This window comes from Haemorhous mexicanus, chromosome 12 (assembly GCF_027477595.1).
Source record: "Haemorhous mexicanus isolate bHaeMex1 chromosome 12, bHaeMex1.pri, whole genome shotgun sequence".
Lineage (NCBI taxonomy): Eukaryota > Metazoa > Chordata > Aves > Passeriformes > Fringillidae > Haemorhous > Haemorhous mexicanus.
This window is the reverse complement of record NC_082352.1, coordinates 3918422-3931795: the sequence shown is the minus strand read 5'-3', so window position 1 is coordinate 3931795 and position 13374 is coordinate 3918422. Positions and strand designations below refer to the sequence as shown.

At 38.8% G+C, this 13374-nt stretch overlaps 1 protein-coding gene across 1 annotated transcript in view; it reads right to left on the bottom strand.

Moving 5' to 3' along the window:
* The window catches only part of LOC132333061 (transcription initiation factor TFIID subunit 4-like), a 145297-nt gene that overhangs the window by 65240 nt on the left and 66683 nt on the right, over nucleotides 1-13374 (bottom strand). The window contains exon 13 of the mRNA XM_059857802.1: nucleotides 7129-7185. Within this exon, the coding sequence (XP_059713785.1) occupies nucleotides 7129-7185 (57 nt within the window). The remainder of the gene's footprint in view (nucleotides 1-7128; nucleotides 7186-13374) is intronic.

Genomic DNA, 13374 nt, shown 5'->3' with positions numbered 1-13374 from the left:
CATGGATCCTTCTCACACAAGACACTCACACCTGTGTAAAACAAGTTCTAAGGGTTTGTTTTCTAGGTAGCAAGTATAAACAAAGATAAAGAAGTGTTCTTACTTTACACTATAAAGATGGTGGTATAAAAATAGTTTGTTACTTAAAAATGGCTGTGTATTTAGCTCCTCTATCAGTAAAACAGCATTTCCCTTTAAGAATGCTAAACCCAACAGTTTTCATCAGTCATGAAAAATAAGCATTCATGAAAACTAAACAAGAGCTGGGCACTATGTGTATGCTGGAATAATGCATCACTGCAGAATGCCACCAACTCGATTTTGCAGAAGAAAATTATTACATTGGACAGCACTGGATTTAATTTAGATTTGTGGTAGACTAATATGATAAGCTTGGGTCAAGCCTGGGTTAGAGAGAAGACAAAAAGAAACCCAGCCCTTGACTCAGCTCTAATTAATATACATTTCACCTAAGCAGGAATAAATAATTTGAGTCAGCTGGAAGATATCACAGCCATTCCTCTGATCCCCAGCATTTTTCTGTCAATTATTCAGTTTCTGACTCTCTGTACAACAAGGGTGACAACACACTTCAACCTCAGCCAGACAACTTGCCACAACTTCTGCTCTAAGCCCAGGAGAACAGGGTGGATTTGTCATCACCTTCAATTTTACAAAGACATATGCAAGAAGTTCTGCTGAACAGTAATATTGCTACTGAACAAGGTTCTTCAGGACTTCCAGAATTCACCACAGGGCAATACCTCATCCTTGGAAACACAGGGAATCTGGAAGACGTGCACACCAAGATCCATATGTAATAAACTCATTACTGGTTATAGATTGTCTTGTTTTCCCAGCACCATTTGCACATGCAAATGTAATACCATTCCTCTCCTGTCCTTGGTTATAAGTTTTATAATCAACTTCAGCCATCAGAATTTGGGACTGTTACCATAATACACCTGTACATCTAAAGTAATATCTGCTAAAAGGAAAAAAAAACCACAGCTAACACAAGCAGTAAACTTAATAATGCAGCAGGACTTCCAGGAGAGTATTTTCACTGGTAAGACAGGACCACTCCTCTCTGAGGTGCAGGTTTAGTACTAACATTTTAGGTCATTGCAGCAACTCCGTAGCTTCAGAAAAATCTTGTAAGCTAAAGAAATTATGAGTTCTTTAATTTCCTTAAATTTAATTTCCTTAAATCTGAAGCCAAATCCAGCTTAAGCCATATGGGAATGGTCAAAACATTTTTCTGGGTACAAACAGATCTGTGGTACAGGGAGAGTATAGAAAAAGTGACTGTTACCTGACTCTCTACACATATTGACAAAAATGCTTGCACTCCTTCTGCATCACAGCTGCAGCATTGGTAACCTGATGCAGAAAACTATTCATTAAATAACTCTGCTCTGAGGAATCAGTGTTTCTTACACACTGCTTCATCATTACTTCAGGTATCACATTTACAGCTTTTCCTTCTTTCCACTTACTGACACTTGGATGGGTTAGAGAGCAGCATGGAAATTTAACTTAGATTTCCTGTTCAAGTGCCCCACTTCTCAGTGAACTGTGTTAGAAGAAAGGAATTTGAGATAAGATTGTTGCTTTTGGATCAATATTTTTATGTCAGGCAGGATAAATAAAAAACTTACTTAGACTTCTCATCATCGAGACACTGCTTTAGCAGTAAAACATTTAAGGACTTTGGCTTTGCTGAAAAGGTGAATAAATGAATTTGCCAAACAAAGCAAAATCCTTTTCATTTACTTTTTATTTTCAGTAATTATGATAACTGCAGTAAACTATCATTTAAATATTTCAAAAGAAATCACTCCTACTGAGTTGATACATGTGCTGAAAGGAATTTAGTGTAAAACTGTTTTCCTGTTGTAGTCACTAAATATACAATGCTGGAGTTTCAGTAATTCTGCTACAAGTTAAGTTCTGAGGGATTTAAAACCTCTAAGGCAATGTTAGAGCCACATAACATACATTACAGGATGTACATATCTCATTATTCTGAAGAGAAGGATCCTATAGCTTTTTCTAGAACCCCAGCTGCTAACAGCCCCCATATTTTACTGCACAGAACTCAGAAAAGGATCCAGGCCAAAGTCTAAACCTCAGCCCAGCAAGGCTCTTGCTCCAAAGGATGCTGCAGGTGGGGGATGGCAGCACCCAAGGCAGTGGCTCCCACAGTGGAAGAGCCTCTCTCTGCCTGCTGTGCCCTGCAGGACCTGAACACTCCCAGAGCTCCTGGCCAGGGGACCAGAAAGGACCTGGCCAGCCCCAGGCAGCTGGGCCAACTCTGCTGGCAGGGGCACAGAGGGTGCCTGGCTCCTACCCCAGCATCTGAAGGCTCCTGGTGTGAACAGCAAGAGGTCAGAGAGTTCCCTTGCATGGCTGTGGGCACATCTGAGAACAGATTCCAGTGGGGGTTATCTAACCCTGCACACAGGCCCAGACATTTACAGGGTCTGGTTTATTCATTATTGTGCCATATTCTGGGTTGGTGATGACACAAAAACTTGAACCAAGTTCGTCTCTCAGGATCAACCTCAGCTACTTGACTTTCAAATTAAAATATTTTCTAGGCAACAGACCCTGATATGCAGAATACCCCTGACAGAATGGATGGTAAGGATCTTACCCTCCCTGCCTTTCCTTTAAATCATTTCTATCATGAATTACTAGGTGTTGACTCAGATATTCCTAATCTTGATCTATGCCTGCTATCAGCTATATGGCTTCTTTTATGTTCTATTTAATGAAGCTTTTTAAGGAAATTAAAGAACCCATAATTTCTTTAGCTTACATTTGTGACTTCCAGACTACATAAATCAGTGTATTTATTAAAACTTGATTTTAAAAGCTTTAGTAATGCTTTGTTCATTGAAGCTTATCAGAGCTAGTTTAGGGAAAAAAGTTTCAGTGACTTTCTAATCACACTTCAACAACAGCAGTCTCTGAAAAAACTTAACTATGTGTTGGCTAAAATAGAAAACTCCACTGCTTATTATCCATACCCTGCGTATTATGGATTGCAACAATTAATTTAAAAGTTAATTAAAACCATTAATCAGAAAAAATAATTAGGAAAGTTATATAATTTCCAACAAAACAGACACTGCTCACAAATGATGCTATTCCTTACATTAAGTTGTACCAAGTCAGACATATCAGAATTTGCTACAAAGCAACGCAACAGATTAATAGCTGAAAAACATCATTTTTCCCTGAAATAGTCTCAATGGAAAATATTTTCAATAGTTTATTAAATAGGTTTACCATTGAAACAATCACAGGCTGTCCACTGAAAAAAGGCTGCACCAGCTTGGAAGTGTGAAAGTAAATGGAGAGTTCTGAGCACGATAATCCTCCATGGATACATTCTGCTACTGCTTTCACTCAAGTCTACCTGAAACAGGTTCATACCAAAGCAAAATAAGTCACTCAAACTGAAATCAGAGTGGGTTTGCACTGCCTTAGCTAAAACAATGCTGGTCTGGCTGGGAATGAACCCGTGTTATGTCTTGTCTCTGCAACAAGACCCTGTGCAGAGGGGCCTTCCCTTTGTTTGGGTATTTAAATGCAGTTTAAACGTGAATTTTATGCCAATTTGGTTTAAACAATATGCAGAGTGGTTTGAAGAATGGCTAATAAATGGATCAAGATGGAATTACAGAGAAAAAAGATAATGTTTACCTAATCAAATTAATTCTAAAATGTGTTCAAAGATTCCACTTACACTGTCTTTGTGGCAGTAAGAAGCAAGAAGGAATCTTTCAACTGGTAGATGTTCTGTGAAAGAAACTGAACTAATCTTTTTTTCTTCTTAAATTAGGAAGAAAAACAGAGCATTACAGAATGAAGACTCCAAAATATCCATGAAGGAGAATGTTTTGGAACAAATACCCTTTCCTAGTTTTCTTTCTTTCCTCTTCATTCTATTATCCTTCTATTGGTACCTCTATTTTGCATTCCAAGACAGCATTTTCCAGAGTTCCTTTGATGTTTTGGATAGTTTTTTCCTTTTAAAGAAAGATTTAAAAGACTTTTAAGACTTCAAACTACTTCTTTTGGTACTTCATTTTCTCTCTCTGACTTCTGTCAGTAGTGTCACCGTTCAAACTGATTAAAGCCTGAACCATTCTCCACTTTCAGAATATAATAATGGTATCACCAGCTGTTTTGCTGGGATTAAAAAACAAGCTATCATATCATAAAACAAGCAATACAAGCTAGAAGAGCTGCAGGTTTCTTGGGTGCCCTCTTTGTGCTTTTTAAAACACTACCTAACACCTTTACTATAGGCCACAAGAATATCTGTGCAACAAAGGTCTTTAGGCAATATTCAAGACAGAAATCATGGAATCACAGCTTCAAATCCAGCTTATTATTGAAGCTGGCAGTATTTTATTCATCAGCTTATACAAAAGCTGGAAGAAACACAATTTCTCTCTGAGCTATGGGTCATAAGCACATGTAAGAGTACCCCAGCTAGCAGTGAAGTTTTGAAATTTTTTACACTTTTGTTGGCATTGATTCTAAACTTTGTATTTCAAATGACAAAGCCATACCCAAGACAGTTTCTCTAATCAACCTTTTATCCTATAAAATGAGGGTTTTTTTTTTATTTTGGCAGTGCCAATAATTTAAGACATCAAGAATATCCAGTAACCAGTGCAGAAAAAAATATGAACAATCTTAAACCAACATCCTGCCAGTACCATGCCGCACTCCCCTTTGCAAAAGAAAATGTTTTTACTAACTAAAATTTAATATTTTAAGTGGAAGTCTCTGGAGCTTTAGAACCCTGATTACTAAAACCAGAGACATTTCCTATGGTTTCAAACATGCAGAATGAAATTCCACATCAGTGGTGCCAGCAGATGATGCATTTCTGTGAGTGGGCTGGGCGAGCAGGCAGGGCCAGCTCCGAGGGCAGAGGCTGCAGCAGCCAGGCTGAGGAGCTCCTTCTGCAGGGCCCAGACACAGCCAGAGCTGCACCCACAGCCCAGTGTGCCCAAAGCACTGAGGAGCTCCTTCTGCAGGGCCCAGACACAGCCAGAGCTGCACCCACAGCCAGTGTGCCCAAAGCACTGAGGAGCTCCTTCTGCAGGGCCCAGACACAGCCAGAGCTGCACCCACAGCCAGTGTGCCCAAAGCACTGAGGAGCTCCTTCTGCAGGGCCCAGACACAGCCAGAGCTGCACCCACAGCCCAGTGTGCCCAAAGCACTGAGGAGCTCCTTCTGCAGGGCCCAGACACAGCCAGAGCTGCACCCACAGCCCAGTGTGCCCAAAGCACTGAGGAGCTGTGGTGTTTGTGAGGGTCCCCAGGACGAGGTGAGAGATGAGAATTTGACTCCATGTTCTCAGAAGGCTTCTATTCTATTCTATTCTATTCTATTCTATTCTATTCTATTCTATTCTATTCTATTCTATTCTAGCTATACTAAAACTATACTATAGAAAGAAAAGGGATACATCAGAAGGCTTCACAAGAATGATAAAGAAAAACCTGTGACTCCTCAGAGCCTTGACACAGCTGGACCATGAGTGGTCATTAAATTAAAACAATTCACATGCTGGATAAACAAGCTCCAAATCACATTCCAAAGCAGCAAAACAGGGAGAAGGTGAAGCTTCCCAGCTTCCCAGGAGAAGAAATCCTGGCGAAAGGATATTTCAGAAAATATCATGGTGACATGGAGCTCCCTCTGCAGCAGCCAAAGCCAGCCCTGCACCCACAGATGCTGTGCCCCAAGCCCCTGCAGTGGCTCCCCCCAAGGATGTGCCCAGCCCAGCCCTCACCCTGAGCACCCTTGCAGCCCCAGCTCCCCCACAGCTGCTCCACCCTGACCGCTGCAACGCTGCCCTTACTGGCCCTGCCTTCACTTCCTCAAGTTTCCAATGGCAGGAAAGAATGCCCATGAAAGCCCTGCTGATGCAGCAGCAATGCATTTAATCCCAGCTCTGCTCACTTCCAGCAGCACAGCACCTTCAGCTCTCAGCTCAACCCCCCTTTCTGCTGCCACCAAGTGCTCTCAGGATCTCATTCTTCCTTTACATACACTGGCTGCCTACAAAACACAAGTACTATTAAAATCCTCCCTCTTTTCCTGCCAAATAACTTCATTGCTCTATTTCATTTCAATACTTGCTTGACAAATCCAACTCTGGTAACAGTAAGGCCTGGTCTAATGTTTACAAAAACTAATTTCAGCAAGTCTTACTACATAATCACAGAAATGAAATGAAGACAAATAAAACTCATCCATGTATTTGGATTTTTTTGACTGTTATATACATAAAATCTGTGTAGCTAACGGGACTCCAGAATACTGCCAAGAGGGAAACAAAACAGGAAGAACAGGTCAATACCAAAGGACTTGCTATATGCATTTTTCTGTATATCTTACCTTCCAGTGCATAATTATTACCTGCTAATGTGGATATGCAAACAAGCTGGCTAAAAAGAATGGCATCATTTTGCTGAAATTGCTTTCAACTGATGGATATTTTAATCTTTCTAATTGATTTAAGTTACAAACCAATCCTAAGGCATGAGATGCCTTAAGCAAAGGACACTCACTCATTTACAGCAAATTAAGGTACTCTTAGAGTAACACATCACAGATTCAGGGGAAATTATTTGATATTTTTTAGATTATTGTAATTTAGACAAATGAGTAAACAGTCCACTGAATCACATGACAGAGAAAATGATTGGCAATTACATTACTTGCAAGAATGTTACCAGAACAAAATGGTAGAGTAGCACATTTCTAAGAAAGCGACATTTCACAAAAAGACAAAGGCATATATTTTCCACCAAAATCTCGAGCTGCTGTCATCAACAACCCAACAAAAGCTACAGCTACCTAAAATGGAAATGAAAATGTAATGTATGGAAATATTCTCTTATAAAATCTCCTTAGGCTTCACATGTATTAATGTATTAGTTTGCAAACATTAAGATCAAAGGCAAAGCAACAAATACATCCTAAAAAGTTTTTAGTCAGATTTTTATTAACGATATACAAGTAGCAAGGCATAAAAAATTAATATGTTCAAGCCTTGAAATGTCAAGTGTAATGATCTCTAGCTCTGCTTACCTCCTTTGCTTTTTGTTTCAGTCTAGCTTGCTCTGGGTCTTCTTGCCTTGAGCGACTCTACATGTTTAAAAAAAATGGGGAAAAAAGGTTAACAGATGGTTTAAGAACCCCTCATCTGTTGCAGTAAGTTAAAAAATAGCAAAGGAATAGGAACAGGATACAAGGTATCAAACACGGGACACTCAAATTGACAGAAGTGCAATTTCAAACCCATGAGCCTCACCCCCAAAATGAGGTCAAATGCTCAGTTGTAAATGAGATGCAGTCAAGATTTGAATTTAAAAAACACCAAAGCAAACCAAATCAAACAAAAAAAAAAAAAAAAACAAAAAAAAAACCAAAACCACGAACCAAACCAAACCACACACACAAAAAAAAAACCAACAAAAAACCCAAAACCAAACCAAAACCAGAAAAACCCAGCCCAACCATCCTTTTGTCAATGGGAAAGTTTCCACAAAGGTTTAGATTTCAATTATTTAATATTAAAAAATTCAAGCATCCAAGAGCAGAAGATACAGCCTTTCCATTATCCAAACTTTTTAATTTAGGTCCTTACAATCACATATTTTAAAATCTACTATTTGCAACTAAGCTTGTGAAGAAAACATGAAGAAAACCATTGAACCATTGGAGAGGTGCCCTCCCAAGAGGTAAATCTTTATTATAAAGATACTACTATTCCATATCAGCTTACTTTGAGTACAGCATAGAAATACACTCTGTTAAACCCATTCATTCACTACTCATAATATTAATGAGGTCAATATTAAAACTGGATAAATATTGCTAAATGACAAATTTTGTATTTTCCTTCAGGAACAGCTTTAAAAGCAGATCATTTAATTACAATAACAACCTGTAACATTCCTTTAGACACAGAGTACTTTATAAGCACGTGCTAAAAAACCATTACATTTATATTTGTGCTCACTACACATTCTCAGACTGATGCAATTCAAAACTCAAGAGGCAGATAATACACACATTATACTTTATAAATGTGTGATGGGTCAGCACTCAGCAAATGTTCCATAAAAAGTTACAAGAAGCTCCAAAAAACTTTGTGGCATCTATGGAAAACTGTTGTTCCTGCTACCTGAGAGATGTGATAGTTCTGCTTCAGTATTTCTTTGAGATTTAAAGTGGAATCATTTACCCAACTCCTAAAGGAGTGTCTGTGCCCTCTCCTGTCTGTTGTTCCCTGCTTGTTGCTATGCTGAAGGCAGAAACTTGAAAGAATATTTGCTTGCAAAGTTATATATTCTCAGGTTTTTTTCCAGTGTTTAAATTTTTCATACCATATTCTGGTCAGAATTCAAAAATCCATTAAGAAAACCAAAGGGAGATAAGTTTTAAGGGCTTGCACTTAAAAGAGTTGTGTACTATTTTTGCTACACCTGGAGAGTGCCTTGGCTTGATTTGGCACAGGATTCTCTATCCTTTCTCCTGTCAGCTTTGTGGGTTTTGTGGGTTTGGTTGGTTTTGTTTGAACTGGGATTATTTTTTTTCCAACTAATATAGCACACCTATAAAAGACAGTGCTGATAACACAGGGTGACATTAAACAATAATGAGATTTTTAGATGTGCCTAACTCTTCCAGTGTGCATATCAGCTTCATCTTCCAACATCATCTCCAAGTGCTTTTGGGCCTGTTGGCAAAAGAGGTTTTTGGCCAGGGCAGTGTCTGCAGCAACTGAATGCCAAACTGAGATCTGAGGTGGCCAATAACCAAATCAGACTTGTGCCAGCCAAGGAAGAAACTCCACCCCAACACAGGCTGAGGTTCCTCCTAACTGCTGGGCCAGACAAGAAGAAAAAACGTAGATAATGTGATCTAGTTAATGTTCAAAGGACAAAAAGGTATTTCATTAAATATGTGGGTCTGCCAGAGCTGGGTTTCTAATCAACACAGCAATTAGTAAGAACTTATCTTTGTACCTGTTGGGTTAAAAAGCAAAGTAACAAAGCCCAGTCAGTGAGCTGCTTCTCCAGGAGATGGGCTCAGGTCAGTACTCATGAAGGGAGCTGAACAAGGTCCTTGCTGTCATTTTGCAAGAACAATTCAATCACTGGAGCCTCAGTTTCTCCAGTAGGATGTATGGAAAAGTGCATTTAGCCCTTTCATGGGTTTTGATGATAAATTTATAAATGTACAATGAACTTCTATTGCCTTGTGAGGCTGACAGTGAAAGCAGAACAGAAACACCAAGTACTGTTACACTCCTGTATGAAGCTGCAAATTTGCCAAATGCAAAGTACAAGTTGAAAGCACAGCAGCTTTAGGAGGAAGCAGAGTGTCCTGAGAGAATCCAGCTAAGACTTCTAATACTGTTACTAACTTTCTACAAGGAAATGATAGAACCCTGGAAAACACACCAGATGTACTTAGTGTTTGGGGACAGTGTAAGAAAAATTAAAGCAGGAGATGCAAAGTAACACTGCAATTTCCTGGGCTCCATAAGTGAAGGAAAAACTCTGCAAGTGCTACAGAGCAAAGTAACACATTTAAAAGTTGGGGCTTTTCCTTCTTCCCCAGAAAATGACCAAATAAGAACAGATCTGGAGTTCAGGATAAGCAAATCATTTGCTCTATGTAAACCTCCAGCCTGTTCACAGTAAATATATGATAAAAATTATTGCAGAGGTGAAAGCAGGTACTCAGCTCCTGAACAATATCAAATACAGGAATCTTGTTCTAAAAATGAACATCTAAAACACCAGGTGAAGTTTAATATATAACCCAGATTGAAGGTGAAGATAGAACTATTTTTACATGTAGAATAATGGAATGATTTTCTAATTATTGCTTGAATCCATGCCAAAGAGCTTTTCCAAAGAATCCAGGTTAATTCTTGTTTTAAACAAGCAGAATTCAAAATTTACATTGGATGTATCACTACTACTAAAAAAAAAAAAAAAAAAGGAATTTAACTCTTTTGTGTTCAGAAAAAATTCAACAGTTTTTTTTTAAGCAGATTTTCAAGACTAAAATACTTCCCTGCTGGTAACCATGCCAGCAAGCTTTAGAAATAAAATCATCAGCACACAGAGGCTAAAATGTATTAAAGGACAAGTAGAAACATCAACGATCTCATTCATTCTTCACTTTATGATCTAATGTAAATTATAAAAGGCTACACCAATGCTCATGCAACACAGATTAAAGCAAATATAAGCAAATGCAAATGTCAAGCTTAAGAGAGGTGCCTCAATGAGCTTTAGAAATGTCACTGGATTCCCTTTACACTCCATTCCACATGTGAACATCTCTCCCTTCCTCTGAAGAGTTTGCACAATTTTGCTGCTGCTCAGCTCTTGTAGTGCTTTGTCTACATGTCAACATCACCAAGCAATTATTTCACTATTTTACACTTTCTTTTGTCAAGCTACTGACTAATCATTCCTAACTTTTTTTAAACTGCAGTTTAACTTTTTTCTTCCCGTTAATTCATATTTTGGATTTTCTCTTCCTTTCTCCTTTACCTCTAACATCCAAATCTTAATATGCAGCACTTCACCTGTTTTGTGAAACATTCTTTTAATGCACCAATGTCTCCTTCCTCTAAAGCTTTGGAAACACCCACTAATCACAGAACCCACCAAATCAAATACTTTCAAGGACTTTATCACAATTCCTTTGCCTTCCCCTCCCTGTTCATCATGTCTAGATCTGTAAATACAGCAGGGCTGCATTTACATAATTTATTTTCCTGTTGATGAATAAACACCTTTAAAAGCAAGCAAGCTTCCCATAGTAATTTTAGAGAAACCCAGGACTGATCCTAAGCAGATAACATACCTCTAAATATATTAAATGCTGTCTCCTGCTGAGAATGTATTCAGCAAACCAGGTTTGTTAACATTTCTCCCAAACACCAGCTATTTGATTAGACCAGACAACCTGATATTTTAATTGTGAAGAACCAAATGCTTTGTGTTAGAGAGTTCCTGAGCTGGAAACTGAAAACTGCACAGATCACATTATGTCTATGGAAATATTGGACTTCCAAAGTATGAAAAGCAGTGTATGTTAAATCTGTGTATTCAAAACAACAGAAATAAGGGGCTTCATTTACATGTTAGCAAACTCCCTAATGTTCCAAACCTCAGCTCTTCCCCTGGCTTGTGTTAAGGCAGGAGGCCACAAAAGAGATATCTAATTACACGTGGAACAGTGGAGTTTTAAGGGTATTTCAGATTTCACAGAATTGTCTTAAATTAGAAAGCAACAGTGTTTTTAAAATTATAAGGGTATTTATAACCACACCATACTTATAAACATGCACCAATTTTTTAAAAATTGGAGCATACTCTGCATCTATGCAGATGGACAGACTAAAAGTACTCCTGATGTGCTTCATTACCACAATTATTCAACACTTTGCTTGATTATTAATGCCAAAGCTGCACTATTGCTAAATTTTTGATCCACTAACAAAAGTGTTCTGTTCAGATTTGTAAGGACTGTAAAGTCTCAGCTTGTTACACCTGTGCTGTGAAATGCCCCACAGGGTCTCTCCTGTATTTGGCTACATCTGATCCCAACTAAGGCACTTGCAGCTCTACTGCCCCCTTAGATACACTGGGGGTCTTGAATGTCTCAAATTCATTTTTTTTGCACTACATAATGTTAAGAGTCACAACTGCAGGTGCTGTACTATCAGGAGCCACTGCTGTGCCAACAGTTTCAATTTTATACCTATTTTTCCCCATTGATGACATTAGAACTTCACCCACGGCTGTACCAGCTTATAACTTTCACTTTTAATTAAAGAAATTAAATTGGCAACATGAAACACTTTGCTTTCACGTTAGCTTTGTTAATAAAAAGTGAAAGTTAAAAGCATCATAGCTGAGGGTAAAACCTTGCTCAGTGTTACAACCATGGTGAGGTGGAATGCAGAAGCACAGGTCTGAAAATGATTTCTATTAAAATCATTAAAATTGCAGTAACAAATTCCTAAAAATCCAGAAATGATCTCAGCGCAATAATTCCCCTTTTGCTCTGCTCCCATCAGAAGTGAGCTCCAAGTGCTGATGCAGGCAGGAGGCTGCACTGAATCACTGCTCTGGGAAAGAGGGAAAGGAGGAAATGGAATGCCTGACCTCAGACTCAGGGAGAGCCCCTCCCAGCCACCACGGCAGTGTGGAAGGGAATCTGCAGCACCAAATTTCAGTGATCTCTCCACAAAAAAGCCCTTCAGCCTATAGTACTACCCAATCATCCATAAATGCTAATTAACTTTACAAACAACTCTAAACATAATTTTCCATTTACTTATGCAAATTTTCTCTTTACAGAATGCATCTTACTCTTGTGATAGCTGTAGTTAAGATCCCAGAACTTGACAAACTTGTGCTACTAATACATAACACTCAAAATAATAGACTAATCAAATGCATAAATTGGAAATTAAATTTCAGCATTATTTTACAATAAAATGCATAGACATTCAGCCAGTTTGAGCAGACCAATTAACACACTAATTTTAATGTGATCCACCTTATCATACATTATAACACAGAAGAATGATTCATTCATTTTCAGAGAGCCATGACAACCCCAAGCTGTAACTCCTTACTGTCACCACTCTCTCAAAAAAAAAATTCAGAAATAAAAACAACAACAAATCAGCTACAACCTCCTACTCCTTCTACTGCCAGAAATATTTCCATTATTAGCCCAGAACCTGAACTTCATTCAACTTGACAGACACCACCTGCATCTTCCAGGTTTTGGAAATAGCTCTGAAAGCAGCAAGAATAAAAATTTACTACAATAAGACCAGTACTTTGTGGGGTTTGGGTTTGTGTTTTGTTGTTCTGTTTGTTTGTTTGTTTTATTCTGCACAAGACACACCATGTCAAATGTAAAGGTAAATTCCTCAAGTGATTTTAGTCTGGCTTTTGACCTTTCTGCAGCCTTAAGACTCTCCTCAGCTGCTGTACCATCCCCAAAGGCTCAGAGAGGATGTCTGGCTCTACACACACCTGGCAACAACAGCCAGTGGCTCCCACTGGCAAAACAAACCAGGGCCAAGAGTTGACTCTCCCAAATATCTCCTGTAAAGAAGCTGTGCTCTACAGATGTGTTTATACACAAGATGGTCCCTCCTTGGGCCTTTTTTTTTCACCTGTGATGCTCATGTCAGGAAGAAAACCCAAAACCAGTGACAAGCAAGGCAGCTCAGTCCCTCCCTGCACAGCTCCTCCTTCTGACACCCCACATTTCCTTGGGACT